Here is a 17,878-nt window from a genome sequence, read left to right on the forward strand (position 1 = left end):
GGGGGGGGTGAGCTCGCTGATAAATACGCAGGCTGGCCTGGCCAGCTGGGTCTGGGTGGAAATGCTCAGTGGAGCCGTGTGAGCTCAGTCAGATGGACTACATCGCCCCGGTTCTCCATATGGGACCCTCCTGTCTGCTCCGCTCGCCACGGCTGCAGCCGCTGCAGGCCACGGGGGCGGAGGGGGGGCGGGGGCGTCTAAACTGCGCTGGTTTGGAAGTGATTTAGCTTGGATTAAAGTGAATAAAAGCAGACATGTAGAGTTGTTGCTTTGTTCGTACGAATCATTTCTACAAAATGAAATAAAAATCAGAGAAACGTCTATCAGGTTAAGTCTGATAATAGATTATTTTTAGGGTTGTTTGTTTAATGTCATTGTTAAGTTTAAAGCATAATTATTCCTTACACATTACATTGCAACAGATTTAAATTACCCTTATTAATTTTTTTTTTTTTTCTTCCAAGCAGCGAGGGTTTGTTGTGATCTGGATCAGTAATTCTCTAGATTTTCCGAAGCTCTTTTAAAGTTTTTTCTTTTGTCTTTGGCTGCTTTTTTCCTTTTACGGACCGTAACAGCATATTGTACAGCGTGTAAGACTAAGAAAAAAAAATATCTACAGCAGATGAAAGTTATGGTTTTCAAGAAATAGGCCTGAGAGGAGCTGATAGATTCATCATAGTTTTTAGTTTCAACTCTTTCAGGATCACCTAATTGGTGATAAAATGCTGTTTTATGTGCCAAACTGTGTGATTTTTGTTATTTTTCATACATTCAATTTAAGAAATGATGAAAAAATGTGTTTTTTATGCTGGTAAACATTTAAAAATGGGTTATTTGTTCAGTTGATCGTCTCGCCACAGCACTGGTTCATCCCTTGAGTTTGAGAGGTTTTTATTAATACCAGAACAAGTCCTAGGTCAGAGTTAAACAAACAAAAATCATCTTTGTGAAAATGGTCAGGTGCTGAATGTAAAAGATTACAAGAAAGTCTGGCTCCCTGGAAGGAAAGCATGAAGAGATGATTGATGACAGAAGTACTGTTCCTTAAATTTAAAACTCGCCGCTGTAGCTGACGCGTGCGTTTGTCTTGTGTTTTTGCGTGTTTGTGCCTCCTCGCAGGATGAACGAGGAGCAGATAGCCACAGTGTGCCTGTCGGTGCTCCGAGCTCTGTCCTACCTGCACACGCAGGGCGTCATCCACCGAGACATAAAGAGCGACTCCATCCTCCTGACCAGCGACGGGAGGGTAAGACGATCAGTGTTTGTTGGACAGATATCCCGTCCCGCTCTTATTCCGCCTTGCTGTCAAACAGTTTGCTTAAACGCACGCCAGATATCGACCTCTTGCCTGCTCCCGCTCCGTGACCTTTCTTCCCGGGTGTCGTCTTTCACTTGTCAACAAGCCGGTGCCAGAAACTCTTCCATTCATCAATTACCGCTCGAGCCCCAGTAATTAAATCTCGCATAATGCCTCCTAACGAGTTGATAAGACGTGATTAATTGGAGCGTGATTAACTGTTAACAGGGCGGATTAGTGTCTGGCGTGGAAGCTCTTCATCACGGAGGGTCAGCAGCAGCACGCTCCTGAGTCAGAGCCCTGTGCGTCCGTGTGTTTGCAGATCAAGCTGTCAGACTTTGGCTTTTGCGCCCAAGTTTCCAAAGAGGTGCCCAAGAGGAAGTCTCTGGTGGGCACGCCGTACTGGATGGCGCCGGAGGTCATCTCAAGAATACCTTACGGGACCGAGGTGGGAACTCGTGCACACGGGTGTTTTTTACGTAGACGGCAGCCCGACTGATACTCTGATGAGCAGAACGGCCATTTGTTTTCTGTGTCCAGGTGGACATCTGGTCTTTAGGGATCATGGTGATCGAGATGGTGGACGGAGAGCCCCCCTACTTCAACGAGCCCCCTCTGCAGGCCATGAGGAGGATACGAGACAACCTGCCCCCCCGGCTAAAGGAATCGCATAAGGTAAGGAAAACAATAATAATAAAATAAAGCTAGTTTGTCCAACAGACAATGGGGGGAGGAAATTCTAAATTAGGAAGCCAAAGCTGCACTCTTAAATAACTAATTTCCAAAATAACAGAAATAATAAACTAGAAACACACGCGCCTCCAAAGTCCTCTGGAATGGTTGCCGGATCAACAACTTGTAATATGAAAGGAGAAAGAGTAGAACCTGACACCGAACACGAACAGCTCCTGTTGCTCAACTTTATTACAGCAGGGAAGGATTCAGAGCGCCGCCCTCCATCAGACTAACACTCTGATCACAGAGCCTCCATCTTTAAAAACCCACCTCTGTGTGCAGATCGGCTCTGTTTGATATTGTTCTCTATTTTAATGAACACGACTAATATATTAGATTTTATCTTCAGTCTTTGTTTATTTTCAGCTGCTCATAATATTCCCACATGTATTTTCTTGGTACTAAAATAAATTTAGCAGCTTTTGTTGCGTCTTACGTTGAGCGAAGAAGACAGGAGACTTTTGATTGTAAAGGTGTTCAAGTTATCTTTCATTACTAACCTTTCAATAAAGATTCACACATTTATCTGATATAATATATATTTAATAAAATTACCGTACTGTCAGGTCAGAAATATATATCTGTTTCAATATCAGAATGTGATATTATTATTATATGTATAAAAGCTGCACTGCTGTTTGCTGATTGCACTTTAGAAACTAATAAAATGTGTATTTTTTGTAAAGATGTTGACAGAACTCTAATTATAGTGACTTGATTTGAAGCAAAAGGCAAATATAAACAGAGGAAAACAAATATTATGTAATAAAAAATTATGCTTGTTAGTGCAGAATGGATTTAGCAACATTTACCAACTTATTTTGCAGGTTTTTTTCCTTAAAGTGATTAATAAATATAAATGAGTGTATTTACAAATATTATTCAATGAACATGAATCATTGATTCCTTTTCTTATAGCTGAGGGCTGCCTCCCGATCCTCGTATGATTTATTTGAAGCTAAGATGACTAAATGGTTTTCTAAACTTGGACGATAGAGTTGTAAAAGCTAAGAGGACGCTCCCGTGTCCCCACCCCAGGTGTCCACGGTGCTGCGGTCCTTCCTGGACATGATGCTTGTCAGGGAGCCGTCGCAGAGAGCCACCGCCCAGGAGCTCCTCCAGCACCCGTTCCTCAAGATGTCCGGCCCCCCTTCGTGCATCGTCCCCCTCATGAGACACTACCGGCACCGCTGACCGGCCGGTCCAGACCTGCTCCTTCTGACACTGAGAAACTCACACATCGACACCCCCTTCAGGGTGGCACCGCCCCTCACCCTGCCAAGACAACCCCACCGCCTGGTGGCACGCCACTAACACCTATAACCGTTGAAGTAGATTAGCTAGTGGAGTATGTTTAAAGTGCACACACAGAGAAAAGAAGAAAATAACAGTTTTAAAACCTTTTGAGGTGGAGTTTAAGAGCGCCGGGGAAAAAAAAAAAAAAAGAAAAAATCAAGTGGTAGAAACTCGGGCCGGTTTGCGCCGCTGCATTCTTCTTTCTTCCCAGACTGAGAGTCTTCAGCATCAAGTAGACTCTTAGTAGTCATCAGCCTTCCAGAGCTTCAGAAGGGTGCCGACGAGGCGGAGGGGACCTCAGCGACGCTGCCGAGCGGAACGGCGGAGGAGGGTCCGAACGGTCGGCCCTTCGAGGGGCGAGGTACCGGCCTCTCATCGGACGGAGACAAGCTTGCTCTTCGCTCGGCTCGTCTCACGCGCTAAAAAAAACAAAAAATGTATTTTAGGAAAAACCTTGTAAGATTTTTCTGTACAGTTTTGATAACTTGCAGTATTTTATCGTGTCGTAACCATTGTGATATGAGCAGTATTAAATAGAGTTTCTGCAGAGATCTTTCCTACTGTTTATAATCCAGTTTTTGCTTAAAGATATAAGAAGATATTCCAAATAAATCCACCTAAACGTAACTGTTACTAAGAAAAAAAAATACTGAATTTATTTATGAGCTCCATTTGTAGACAGAACTTCCATTAATTGTTGGAAAAAAAAAGAGTAATGCCAGAATTTTGTAAGACATTTTGAAGTATTTATTTATTTATTGGAATTTGGAGGTATATTTTTATTTGTAGTGTGGCCTTTTATTTTTTATTTTGGCTCGCTTTTATTTATTTATTTTGTTTGTTTTCTGACTTACACTTTTAAAAAGGCACAGCAGTGATATCAGTTGTTGTATCATCCGAGCAATACCCCAGACCTATTTATAAAACCACGAAGCACCGCTTTTATGATGCTGTAACACGATGCATTTAAGATGTAGCACAGATGAAGTGAATTTGATGAAGAAAAAAAAAAACAAAGAAACGAAACACGATGTATTCCTCACAGACTTTTCTGTCTTTTCTACTAGCAGCCTCACTGTGCTTCTTTAAATACCGAGACGCCAGCGCACAGAGTTCAGGACGCCGATAAAAGCTCTCATTTTCTGCTCACTGTCATCTTCTCACTCCTTATCCCACCTCAGTCAGACGCGCTCGCCGTCGCCGGGACTGTGCTGCCATTCTCATCTCCAGCTGGACCGGGAGAACGGTGTAATCCTCCTCAAACCTCCCCCCCGCCTCATCGTTGTTTTTTTTTTTTTTTTAACCCATCCGTCACTGTGATCTGTACATACGACTGTGAGAGCATGAGACGGGCAGCAGAGGTGCGTTTGTCTCTGTACGCCTAATCCCCGACGGCGTCCGCCAAGATTCCAACGACTTAACGCTTACCCGTGTTTTTTATTTTTCTTTTCATTTGTTGTTGTTCTTGGGGTTGTTTTTTTTTTGGTTTATTTGGGCTTGTACAGTGATACTGCATGTTTGTTATCAGTGAAGCTGGTTTCAATTAAAAACAAAAACAAAACACACACATACGAACAACCATTGAGATGTGCTGCATGGATTTTTTTCCTTCATCGCCTTTTTACTGTCTCTCTGTCATATTGAGCAGGTGTTGTTTTTAAAGCCAACACATTCTCAGATTACACCAGCTTAGTCATCATCGGTTAATTTTCTCCTTATCCTGTCAGTCTGCCATATTTTCTCAACTCAGCAGCTCTCATTTTCAACAGTTTCGCTTCAACTTCATCTCCAAGCACAGAGTTAAAAAAAGGTCCACCTATGGATTGGTGTTGCCATTATATATTGTTTTTTTTTTTCCTCGTTCTTTCCTATAAGCCATTTCCCCCTGAAACACGGTAATGAGATATTGATTTAGCTCAGACAAAGCGTGGAGCTTCTTTCCTAGTGGAGCGGTACGGATGAAACTGAGACTTCTGTACAAAGAATGTTGAAGTTGATGCTCTTTAATAAACGTGTCATCACAGAACCAAGTGGTTAAAAACAGGTTGGAAGTTATTCTTTTCTAAATCAGAGAGAGGGACAAAATTAAGGGAAAAAAGGAGCCGCCGCAGCGCAACATTCCCCTATTTTTACAACTTGTCAAACCAGCCCAGGGACTCCTCGTCCTCTGTGGACAGGGGCATTACGATGCTGAATAGACCCTCCCATCAGGATAGACATGTTTAGATCGCTAACAGCAACCGTGTAGTGAGTGCTGTCGATGCGGTGCGTCCCATTTGTACTTGGAAGTTGGACATTCTCAGTTCAAAGTTGGAAAAATCAACTGGAACAGATTAAGTGAGACGTTTGTCACCAGCTCTGATTTCTAAATCCTTGTGTATGAAAAGCAGCGAAAGCTGCACTGATAAACTATTAATTTTCATAAGTTTGATCCTCATTAAATGAGTGGCACAATGGAGCAGTGGTTAGTGGTTCACAGACTCGCCTTCCAGCCTTTCTGGGCGGAGTTTCCATGTCCTCCCTGTGCATGTGCAGGTTTACTCTGGATACTCCGGTTTCCTCCCACAGACCAAAAACATGCATTGTTATGTTAATATGTAACTCTAAATTGTCCCTATGTGAGAGCAGGGATGGTTGATTGTCTCTATGTGTCCCTGGGATGGACTTTGGACCTGTCCAGGGTGTCTCCTGTCTCTCACACAGTGGCTGCTAAGGATAGGCACCAGCTCCCCGTGACCCGGAAAGGAGAAGCGGGTAAAGAAGATGGATGGATGAAGCATTCATTAGTGAGCTAACCTAATTTAATGCAGAGGAAATTTAGTTTTTCACCTTTATCACTCATAGTAGCCTGAACACAACTCCTACTTGTTCCCGAGTCGCACCTGGAACGTGTTTATCTGATTGTTGACATCAGTCCCAGATATGAGTTCCACAGCTTTACGCCTCCTTAAGGAGCGAATATAAGGACTAGTACCATTTCTGCTCCAACTGGATGGACAAAAGTTTCTCGCTCATTGGCAAAAAAGTATTTCTAGTAGAACTGTTTGTTCAGCTAATGCAACAAGATGCCAAACTACAATGACCCAAAACTTTAATTCCTGCTAAAGCAAAAGGCATTCAGATCTTTTGTAAAGACTGCTGCTGTCTGAAAACGCCTCCAGTCTTTAACATTTTAAGGTTCGTGCCAACTGTGTTTTATAAACCTTCCCACCACTGTCAGTTTCACTTTGTGCGGTTATTCTGGCAGAAATATTATTGAACCTGTGCGCTGGAAGTGCAACAGCCACCTGCTGCTGCCACTGTTTGCGTCTGCAAATAACACAAAACTCACGCTCGTTTAGGAAGAAGCTTCAGTTCGACCACTGACGGAAGGAGAACGACACCGGACCACTCCGGAGCTACAGGTCCGCCTCGTTGACAGCAGGGTTCATCTCCCCACATCCGGGGGCAAAAAACTTAAACAGACAGCCCCGTTCTAACTGGACGAGCTTCCTAAATTCAGTAGAAAATTAACGTAACTCACTTCATTACAGTATTTTATGTAAATAGCCTTGTAATGTGAAAATCACAGGGATGTATAGTGTTTTTTTTTTTATAGCATCTGCGTGATTTGCTGTGAACATTTTGAGTTTGGGGGTGTTTTAGGACATCATTAAACCCCTCTGGTCTTGGTCTCACCTGTTTCCAAACTGACAACACACAAAGAGCTTCCTGTAACAGGTAAAATACTATTTATTCATAGTCTTTCCACAAAACCCCACTTTAAATGATCTGAACTTCCCCTTTAAGGAAACCCTGAAGAGTTTATTCACCCGGATGGTTGTTTACAATAAGTGATTTTATTGTCTCTCTAAAACAGAAAAAGAATAGAATTACCCTATGTAACTTTTTAAATGTGTAATGTTTTAAAAAAAAAGGCGTAAATGTCGTGCTTTAAATAAAACAAAAGCCAGGCTTGTGCCGGATGTGGCCTTGGCCGCGTTCCGTTTAGAAGACTGAGGTGAGAGAGTCCCACTCTTACACAGGAGCTGGTGCAGCAGGACAGAAACGGAATGGGGCCCTAATTAATCACGACACCTGTGTTTTTGTCACAGGTGCGCCTGAGAAGGAAAACGCTGCGGAACTTGCTCGTATGAAGCGAATATTAAGAAATATGTATTTTTGCTTTGATGCTAGCAAGCCCGTTAGCATCATTATGAAGCCGAAAACGTCGAGTTTTTGGGGGGTTTTGTTGTGGCGTTGAAGAGAATGTTTTATTGTTTTTTTTAGCCGAAGAAAGGATTAATTCTCCATAAAGGAACCCCACTTCCTCTGAGTTTGGACCACAGGCCTGCAGGAAGTGAAACTCCTCCACAGGTAAGTGTCAGTTAGCTGTTGCGTTTTAGCTAATGTTTGCTAACCTTCTGTCGGTGTATCCTGCATGTTTTTATACATTTATTTACTGTTACATAGATGTTGTCAGTCCTGTTGGGGTTGAATACATGCCATTTGTGCGGCTTTAAGTGGTCATTTTCTGCGGGTTTAGCCCGCTTTGCAGCGTCTGTTGTTGCCATGGCGACCTGAAACCTTGCTGGGTTTGTCGGGGGTCTGAAGCCGCCATTTTGTTTTGTGTATTGAGTCAAGTAGGGGCAGACGGTGTTACAGGAAAGGGTGACTGAAATGATTCGCTGTTAGTTAGATGTGTTTCCCTCCCTCCTGACACCGCAGCTCCCTCACCTGCGGGGCGTGTCTCCAGGTGTGACCCTCCAGGTGTGATCGCCGCTGGGTTCCCTGCAGACATCCGGAGTTCAGATATCACCTCCTTTATAGATCACTGGTGTCCAGTCCTGGTCCTGGAGGGCCTCCATCCTGCATGTTTGAGGTGTTTCTCTGCTGTGACTCACCTGATCTGAATGAATGAATCACAGACTTCTGCTGAGGAGCAGGGAAACATCTGAAACCTGCAGGATGGAGGACCACCAGGACCAGGACCAGGACTGGACGCCACTGTCATAGATGGAGGACCAGCATCTACAACAGGTTTTCTTCCCTATAATAAGATTACAAAGTTATTGTTTGTAATCTGAAAGTCTATGCTGTAAAAAAAAATGCAAGTCTTGGACTGAGAGTCGTTATGGGTAAATAATTATCCTTAAATGACTCAGATCACTGTTAGAGTTGGGAAAATTTTGATTTAGGACATCCCTGGTGTCTGCTTGAAATGTCCATCTGTACTGTATTCTCTTAGAAATTTGTTTAAAAAAAAATTTTGCCACAAATTTCCTACTTTGGCTACTACTACTGCTATAAGTGATAATGCTACCACCACTAATTCTGTTATTACAAATTAGAAATAAGGAAATGAAGAGAAGCATTCACACAAATTACTATAATAAATTATTATGAATAACAATGAAAACCGCTTTCTTGTCAGTTTTTTAATTATCTGACAAGAATACAATAATGGTTGATTCATGTTTTCCTGTTAGTGTCAAATGATTTTAGTGTAAAAGTTTGAGTATTTTTCAGTGTCATTATAAAAGATCAGATCAGATCGTGTATTGGGAGTTTTAGTGCCGAGGTTTAAGTTATGTTTGCAGAGTCACGGTGCGAAATGATCAGTTTTTGATGTGTAAATTGATACTTGATGGAAGCTTATATAATTTAGGCAAACAACACAAATTTACACAGTTTATTAAGAGTCAGACGGATGTAGGAGAGAAGGAACAAAGTGGGTTCTGCAGGTGTTCTCTTGACCTTTTTTTAAAGAGTATTTCCAACATTGAAGTCGTGACTTTAGGTGAGTTATTAAAGGGCCTGGACGTCGGCGTGTTGATGTGTGAGGGTCACGCAGCTGAAACAATCAGGTGTAAATGACAAAAATGTTCTTTCTGCTTCCAATAAGACGGGTTCATCTCGTGTTTCCTGTGACGGCTCAGAGTCGTAGAGCAAAATCAATACTCCATCCTGACGGGTGTAGCAGTCACTCATTCGTCTGTGATATATTTTTTTTTTTTCCTATTTTTTTTTTCTTGATCTTTAACATTTTCCACTTCACAATGGGAATGTTTTTCTCCCCATTACGGCTGACAGATTGAGAGGAGCATCCTGCAGTGATGTGATAAACTCTGCAATCATAGAAACGATTTGACGAAGGTGAATCCAGAGATTTTTATTTCGAACAGAACAGAATACTTCACACGGTTGCATCAGCAGAGATTTATGCATAGACTTTCACTTCAAAAATATTGTACACATCTTTTTAAAACCTCTCTGCGTTTTCATAAACTTATTTTTTTTCTGACAAATTCCTTTCATTGAGTAAATCACTTGGATGTTTTTTTTTTCTTTTTGATTATTTTTTTCCATACATCCGTGTAGAGAAAAGGTCTGACGTCAAGGCAAAAACTGCACTGTACACTACGAGACTGTCCACTGTCGACACTATGGCTGCATTCAGAGTGTGTGAGAACAAAAGTGTTTTAAATACAGCAAGTTCAGAATCAACGACGGGTGATTAAAAGAATTTAGCAGCAATTTCAGAGAGGAGACGATGGTAGGAGTTCAGGATTTTGTTTCAGGGAAGCTGGATCAAAGGTGACTCCAAATCTGCTTGAAGTGAGGTTTTGGGGGAAAATTGTTTTCTATTTATATGAAAAATCTAAACGCTTTAATATTCATGGCATTGAGCTTCAATCCAGCAACATGTTAATTAGATTTGGGTGGGTTTACTCTCCATCTACACCCACCTCAGGTCCCGAGCAGTCCCGTTAACTTGTGTTTTAACTATTCAAAAGCTCCAGTGGGCAGTGCAGTGCGGGCCTTTCACGTTCGCCAATCAGGGACTCGGTCCAGCGTGAGGACGCCGTCCTCTGTGCTGGGACGCGGAGGAGACGAGTCTGTCATCAGGATGGCTTCGGAGAGAGAGGCTGCCTACATGTTCTTGTACATGGAGCGATCTCTGGGGAGCTGCGGCTGATTGGCTGTCAGCTTGAGGTGGAAGTGGTAGATGGTGAGGATGATGACGATTATTAGGCCCAGAAGGAGGCCCAGGATGAGGGGGAGGGTCTCCTCCAGGTGCTCCCGCTGGTCGGTGATGCACTTATAGGCTGCAGAGGGAGGAAACGGGACGCTGCGTTAGGCTCAGGCTTGGTGAGAATCACCACACACTTTAGAAATTCAGTGCTCGTTTCTAAAATCCAGTCGAACGTAACAGAAACCAGTATTCACTCTGAGGCACGTTATCTTATTTACTGCAAGAAGAGATGAACACGTTTCAGCTCGAGGCCGTTGTTAGCAGAAAAACAAACACACACACACACACGCCAACCAGGTATATATTTTAACCAACCAGTAAAAGATCCACTGTTAGCTGAAGGAAAACATCTGTGTGGAAAAATGTTGTTTTAAAAGAGAAATTGCACAATTTACAATTTTTTTTTTTTTTTTTTTTTACCAAATTCATACGGGAAGGATTGAAAATATCCCCATAACTTGAAATATTTGGAACATCAATGATTAGATCAGTCCCTTTAAAGACAAGAGTATGTTTAGAAATAAGTGTATAAATATAAAAAAACCTGATGGAAAACACTTTAAGAATATCTAAGCACATTCAAAAAGGGATTGTTTCATCAAAAATAAGCCATGATGAACAAATCCCACTTCCTCAGTTTAAATGCTCATAAAAATCAGTTCAACTTTTCATTCAGACCCAGTTCAGATGTTATTAGGAGCTGAAAATATTAATATTTTTCTGTCCCACAGTCAAACAGGGAAAGCTGGTTTCAGGTTGGTGACAATTCATCTCTACTGGGATAAAACAGGAATTTTGTCTAAATTAGGGAGGTTAAAATGACATTTATTACTATTTACCTTAACTGTTTTCTTGATAAATTATGAAACGGCTAACGATGTTCGACGTTTCCTCTTTCTTGTAATGAAACAGTTTTTTTGTGTTCAGTTAGGTGATGAGAGTGCAGAATAAGGACGCCTTACCCTCTGTTGGTTGTAGAGTACAGTATGTACAGTTTAAATATAAAGGTGTTTCTCTCTGTGGACAGCAGTAATGCACACAGAGGAAGGCAGGGAAGCGAGGTTTAGTTTATAGCAGGTCACATGATTCCTCCAAGGTGATTGGACGGGTAGATGTTTCTGCTTTCAGGCCACAGATATGACTGTGCTCATAAAGCCCTAATGACCCTTTCTCTTTCCCCTCCCGCCGTGTCTGTTTTATGTCTCGTGTATCCCACCCCCCAACCTCTCCTTTTCTCATTTCACCCCGCACCCTCTCGCATCCTGCAGCTATAACCTCCCCCTCAGAGAGCCACAAAAAGATGTACGGCTCACCCCCTCCAGGATTTCCCATTACCATCATCTGCTGTTTCTCTACAGTGGAGCAGAAACAAACAGCTCAGTGTGGCATAGGTGGTGCCATTTAAAAAAACTGCCTTACGGGCGCTGAACATGAAGTCGGAGGCAATGTCGAAGGGCTGGATCTGGATGTCGTACATGGAGACCGTGACGCCCTTCTGGTGGTCGCTGGAGATGAGTGTGATGGTCTGCTGAGCCGTGCACACGTAGGAGCGGCCCGCGGGCGTCACCAGGACCGACAGTCGGTGGGTGTTGGCTGTGTGCTTCCCAGCTAGAGACAAACGGGACATTTGGGACTTAAAGGACTGATTAGTGGTGGTGCTTCTCAGAAATGTAGGACCTGAGATCTGAATTTTAGTATTTCTGTAAAATGTCAGGCTTTGATTGAGGGGATTCCAAAGACAGACAGAAAAATAATATAAAGTTTCAGAACTAAAACAGTAATATCTTAAGAAAACAGAAAAAATGACTTGAAGCCTCATAAATAACAAATGCTTGTAATGATCTGTGGTGAATCTTAAAATAGATTAAAAATGATGAAACAAAAATCCCAAACTTGTTAAAATCCTGCATTTCCATGAAACTCAGAATGACAGAAATATGTGGGTGAACCTCCCACCCCATCAGTCCTGGACTTCCAGCTGAAAGATGCTGCAGAATGAAATCAGCCCATCTGTGATCAGAGCGCACAGCTTGGACACGTGCTGCTGCAGCGCAGGGACACTCACGGTTGTACGCGTTGATAAAATGCGATGTTTCCGAGGTGTCGTATACGAACTGGACTCTGCTGATCTTCCACACCTCGATGCTCTTCTCACGGAACTCCTGGAACACCCGGAACAAACACACACACAGGCTTAAACTTCCCCCGAGCCACAGAAGTCGGGTGTTTGTGTTGTCAGAAAAGCCTGGATAGTGGAGCCGCCCACCTTGGAGAAGTAAATGCGGAGGATGTAGGCGTCGTTCTTCCAGGAGATGTGGATCTCCGACTCCGTCAGCCCACATTTCCCCTCGATTTCTGCGTTGCGGGGCAGAGTGAAAGACGCCTGCTCCGTGATTAGCTGCGAAACGAGAAGCGGCGGCAGAACTGAATCTGAAGTTGGGAGATTACTCAAAAAAATCTCTCTTCTGCCAAGTAACCGAGCACTGGGTGTTTTTACACAACACCCACATATTTAAATCCATCGTTTCTGCTTTTTTGATGTTATAAAAATCAAACTGAAGATAAGAAATGCGTTTTTCTTCTTTTTGGTGAGCTTTTTAGGCACAGCTCTAAATCCCAACCCTGAATTTGTTTTAGCTACAGTGTGAATTTATTCAGAGTAGATGATAACTGTTAACAAGTTTAAAATGAATTTATGTGAGAAACTATTTATTTCCACCTTAAATGATACGTTTTCAGTGCGCCAATCGGTTTTACGCGCCGTTTCAGACAGTTTTACGCGGATCGCTTCCATTTATTTTTAAAATCACGATTTCACCAGCATTAAAATGCGCGAGAGGGGGGATTCCTTACGTCTATTCCGTTGAGCGCGAGCACGTCGTATGGCACGAGGAATTTGACGGCGAACTCCACCATCAGGCATGTCGTGGCGTTCTCCCGGACCGCGAAGATGGCTTTGTCCGGGTTGGTGGAGAGCCCGGACAGGTTCTCCCCCTCCTGCTCCGCCAGCACCGCGGACAGCACCAGAACACCTGAGCAGAAGAAGAAGAAACGCTATGTGGATTCGTGAACACAAAAGCGCTACTCTGCACGCGCTCCTGCTAAAATCTGCAGAATCAGCACAAGCAGACGAGGACTGGCCAGAGTTTGGCATCTTTTCTCCAGACTGAGGGGTTGACTGTGTTTGTTTTTTTTCCTGAAAAAGTCCAACTCTAGAAGGTGAAATGTGCAGAATCATATGAAAACACCACATTAGTAAGGAAACATGAAGAAGTGACAGAACTGCAGCAACTTTTCAGCTTTCAGAAAAGTAAGAGAGGAAATGTGCCAACTCATGGATATTAAACAACACACACACCTTGTGGTCTGCACAAAATGTAGTAGGTTTGTGCGCGTGCGCGTACACACACTGCAGCATGGAGTCACGACAACTACACACACACGTGCGCGCGCACGCGCACACACACAGTCATGCGCTTACCGAACACACCAAGCAGCAGAAGTCGGGCGCTCTCCGTGGTGCTGAAACCGAGCCGTCCCATCGCTACCAGCGTCCCCGGAGCTGGACTGAAGGGGGGCAGACTGACTGGAGAGAACCCGCGGAAAGAACGGAGAGAGAGAGAGACGGGCGGGCAGGGAGGGGAGGCGCTGAGGAAGGAAGGAGCGGGAGGAGGGGAGAGTGGAGAGAGAAAGGAGGAGGATTGCCTCTTCCAAAAAAAAAAACAGTCACGCTCTCAGATGATCGTGAATGCAGCAAAAAAAGGTTCGTCCTGCAGGATCCAGGCGGCTCCAACGAGTTCTAGCTGGTGTGCCCCCCCCCCACCAACCCACCCCCATCCCCCTTAAAGGTTGTCACGTTTCAACCAGGCTGCAAGTCTGAGCTCCTCCTGTGTGTCTGTAATGTTCCAAATAAAACTACCGAAACAAAAAGTCAGACAGCAGAGTTCCTCCTCTGTGGCGGAGCAGCCGGCAGTTTTCCCGCAGTGCTGCGAGTCTCCGACTCCGAGGGGAGCAGCTGCGGGTTCAGCTGAAATGATGAATGTCTGGAGGGGAAACACCGACAACTAAACGCCCCCCCTCCCCAGCTGAGTGAGAGCCACCGGCACATAAACTCAGAGTGAGATTTCAGACCTTCAAATGCCTAACGGCAGCTATGCCTTTTAAAGATATTCTGTAGCAATGATCTGTTTACTCCCCTCACAAACACCCCCCTTTAACATCACATGAGATTAAATTAATTTCCAATCATTAGCAGACCCCCATACAGCTCCCAAAGTACATCGTAACTTTGCACAACTAATATATACAGTTAGTTATTCCTGTAGATTGCACATCACCCCTCCCCCTAAAGGTGTGGCAGATGAACACATGAGATAATCTACTGGAACTAGAAGTCGCTCTTTGCGTTTTCAGCCAGCAGGTGAAAGCGTTTTTTACGCACGCTTTAAGCAAAGTCATTTAGCAGCAGCTGCAGTTGATTTTCTCCATATATTCAGTGATGATTAAAGCCTTTTTGCTCTCCATATAATGAGACTTAAAGATGCGGGTAGATTTTGTACCATACAGGAATAAAGGTAGTGCGCGTTCTGGCTACTTTAGTCACTTTGAAGAGTCAGCGAGGATCACATGGCAGCTGTGGGTTTTACGCACGGGAGCCTCACTTCAAAGTTTGTTTTCTGACGTGGAAGTCGAACTCGCACCTGACGGAGCTGATGCTGTCGATGCTGGGCGTGCTGTCCACCCGCGGATGTCCCGCGGCCTGAGGGAAAGTTTCTGATCTCGGGATCCGACTCAGACTCAGCCCCTGCTCCCGCTCCGGATCTCCGCTGTCCTTTTGAAACTCCGGGGAGGTAAATCTGCGGAAGAGTTTGTTGCTCAGCGCAGAGAGGGTGGAGGTAGCAGCAGGTGTGGAGGTGGGCGGCTCCTCGCGCCTCCTCGCCGTTCTGAATTTACTCCCAGGAGCCAAAGTGCGCTCCGGAGGCGCGGGGCTGAGCATACTGGTTGGCAGACTGCACCTTTTCCTGTAATAACTGTCATTAAGTTTACGAGCAGCAACGTATTTGTCTTTCCCCCTCTCTGGCTCACGTTTCTGGGTGAGGATGGGAGTCAGTAAGACGTCCAGGGCTGAGCTGGGTTGGGCTGCGTTTCTGTAGGGCTGTGGGGACAGGAAAGGAGATTTTTGAACCTCGCGGGTTTGTACAAGAGGGGGCAAGTGGTCACCAGAAGTGGCCACCAACAGCTGCTTGGAGCTTTGGTTGGAAGTCCGCTGCGGGGGCACAGGAGTGGCTGCACCGGGGAAGGAGCGCAGGAAGGAACCTTCGTTCTCTCTATCAAACTCCTCGATCGAGTTCATCGATCGCAGCCGGTTCTGCTGTATCCGAGGTCGTGGTTGCCAGGTGGGGTTCTGAACCATCAGTGCCCGGTCACACGTTTGGAGGACCTCGAGTTTGCTCGCTAAATTGCCAACTTTCTTTTCAAACTCGTTGCCCAATCCGCGTCTCTGCTGCGCGCCTCCGTCAGCCTCGCGGGTCCTGCTGGAGACGTTAGTGAGCGCAGAAACGCACTCGGAGTGACCCAGGAACTTCGCCACGTCAGCGGCGGAGTTCCCGGCTCTGTTCTGCCTGTCCATCTGCAGACCCAGCTTCTTGAAGGCTCTCACCAAAAACTCCACGACTGAGGAGTGGCCCGTGGCAGCGGCGTACATCAGCGCGGTGTTTCCCCACGAGTCCTCGATCTCCGGGTCTGCTCCGTTTCGGACCAGGATCTTCATGGCGTCCAGGTAGCCCTGCTCACAGGCGTGGCTGAGCGCGGTGCGCCCGTTTCCGTCCCGCTGGTTGACGCTGGCCCCTTTCTGCAGCAGGAGCTCCGTGAACTTGCACCGAGGCTGGCTGTCGGGCAGCAGGGTGGAAGAAATGAGGGGAGTCCGCGCGCCATCCGTTCTGGAGTCCACGATTCCTCCGTCCAGGGCGTCCAGAACAAACCTGGCCAGGTGGACTTTATCCTTGGACATGGCGTCCAGGAGGATCTGGGTGGCTGTCTTCTCATCAGCTTTGGTTTTGAGCATTCTGACACTGATCACTGAAAGCTGATCGGTCTGTCTGAACAACAAATCCTCCATCCTTATTATATAGGCAGTAAAAGTGATGCCACTCGGTTGCCGAGCAACGCGAACATAATGACCAGCTTTGTTCGTCTTTCTAATGGAAATACTTTGTTTATAATGACAATAAAGAGCTTCAGCAAAGCAGCCTGGGCTCAAGCGAGGCTCATATGAATTCAGCCACTTGTTGAACATGATGGATGGGGCAGGAAATAAATTTGTGGAAAAGTATTCAGAGCCGCCTCACTTTTTGCAGTTTTGTTCTGCTGCAATCATTTCACTTCTTTTTCCTTCAATAAACCTAAGACCACATAATGAGAAATTGGGGAAATATACAGTTGTGTAAATTTATTAAAAATACAAACTGAAATAGGTGATCATATTGTCATAAGTATTCAGACCCTTTATCTCTAGTAGTTGAGCCTTGAGTGTTTTTGAATGATGAAACGATCTTTTTACATTGCTTTGGGGGATTTTTTTTCCACCCATTTTGTTGCAAATCTTGTGCAGCTCAGTCTGGTTGGATGGAAACTGTCAGAAGGGCATTTTAAAGTCGTTCCAGAGATGTAGGGTAGGGTTCAGTCAGGGCTGTGGACACTGAGCTACCCCTTGTGTTGTCTTCATTACGTGTTTTGGGTCGTTGTCGTATTGTATGGTGAACATTTGGTCCAGTCTGAGCTCCTGAGGACTGTGGAACAGGTTTACATTCAGAATATTTCTGTTCCATGCTTCATTCAGCTTCCCCTCATCCCTGACCATTCTCCTAGTCCCTGCTGCTGAAATAAACCTCACCCCAACAGAATGATGGCGCTACCACCATGCTTCACTGTAGGGATGGTATTGGGCAGCAGACCATAAATCTGACTTTATAGAATCCGATAAATACGAGAATAAAACCTCACCACTACTCTTCAATAAACACAAAAGGGTCACGTCCCGTCTTACACCTGGATTTATTGATACACATACTATAAAACAGTATTAAAGGAGCTGGATAACAACAGCATTGTCATTGCTATAAGTTCAACAATACAATATAAATACAAAAACACACACAGAATGTCCGTTGACGAGCTACAGTTCAAATAGAAAACAAAGAGAAGTTACAGTCCAAACTAAGGAAATGAAATCAGGTATGGTCTGCAAAAATAATCTGCTTTATGGACAAACGGAGCCAGAGGTTACATGAAATCACACAACAGAAACAATCAACTAGTGCAAAAAAGCCTCTATCATATTAATCTTAATCTACACATTATCTAATATATATATTTTCATTTATTTATATATACCTTCATACAAATAACCCCTTAATTTGGCATTTTATCATTCATAAAATAATTTAAACGTCCTAAGAGACACTGAGTGGCACATCAGAAAGCGATGGAATAAACTTTAAAAGCACTTTTACTCGTTTATTTCTGCACTAGATATG

General features: G+C 44.4%; 2 protein-coding genes across 6 annotated transcripts in view; one reads left to right on the forward strand and one right to left on the reverse strand.

Moving 5' to 3' along the window:
• The window catches only part of pak5 (p21 protein (Cdc42/Rac)-activated kinase 5), a 62,829-nt gene extending 57,920 nt beyond the window's left edge, over positions 1-4,909 (forward strand). For all 5 annotated transcript variants that reach the window (XM_025004407.2, XM_017409160.3, XM_037981522.1 and 2 more), the window contains 4 exons: positions 1,120-1,246; positions 1,620-1,745; positions 1,838-1,972; positions 3,071-4,909. In XM_025004407.2, coding sequence (XP_024860175.1) covers positions 1,120-1,246; positions 1,620-1,745; positions 1,838-1,972; positions 3,071-3,226 — 544 coding nt within the window. In that variant the 3' untranslated portion in view covers positions 3,227-4,909. The remainder of the gene's footprint in view (positions 1-1,119; positions 1,247-1,619; positions 1,746-1,837; positions 1,973-3,070) is intronic.
• A 4,544-nt stretch (positions 4,910-9,453) lies between these two features.
• Positions 9,454-13,948, reverse strand: lamp5 (lysosomal associated membrane protein family member 5). The gene is made up of 6 exons (XM_017409162.3): positions 13,825-13,948; positions 13,197-13,375; positions 12,610-12,741; positions 12,409-12,505; positions 11,763-11,951; positions 9,454-10,416 (listed from the first exon to the last, which is right to left on the reverse strand). The coding sequence occupies exons 1-6, from the start codon at positions 13,883-13,885 to the stop codon at positions 10,241-10,243; spliced, it is 834 nt and encodes a 277-aa protein (XP_017264651.1). The 5' UTR covers positions 13,886-13,948; the 3' UTR covers positions 9,454-10,240.
• Positions 13,949-17,878: the final 3,930 nt, after the last annotated feature.

The sequence above is a fragment of the Kryptolebias marmoratus genome, linkage group LG19 (assembly GCF_001649575.2).
Source record: "Kryptolebias marmoratus isolate JLee-2015 linkage group LG19, ASM164957v2, whole genome shotgun sequence".
Taxonomy (NCBI): Eukaryota; Metazoa; Chordata; class Actinopteri; order Cyprinodontiformes; family Rivulidae; genus Kryptolebias; species Kryptolebias marmoratus.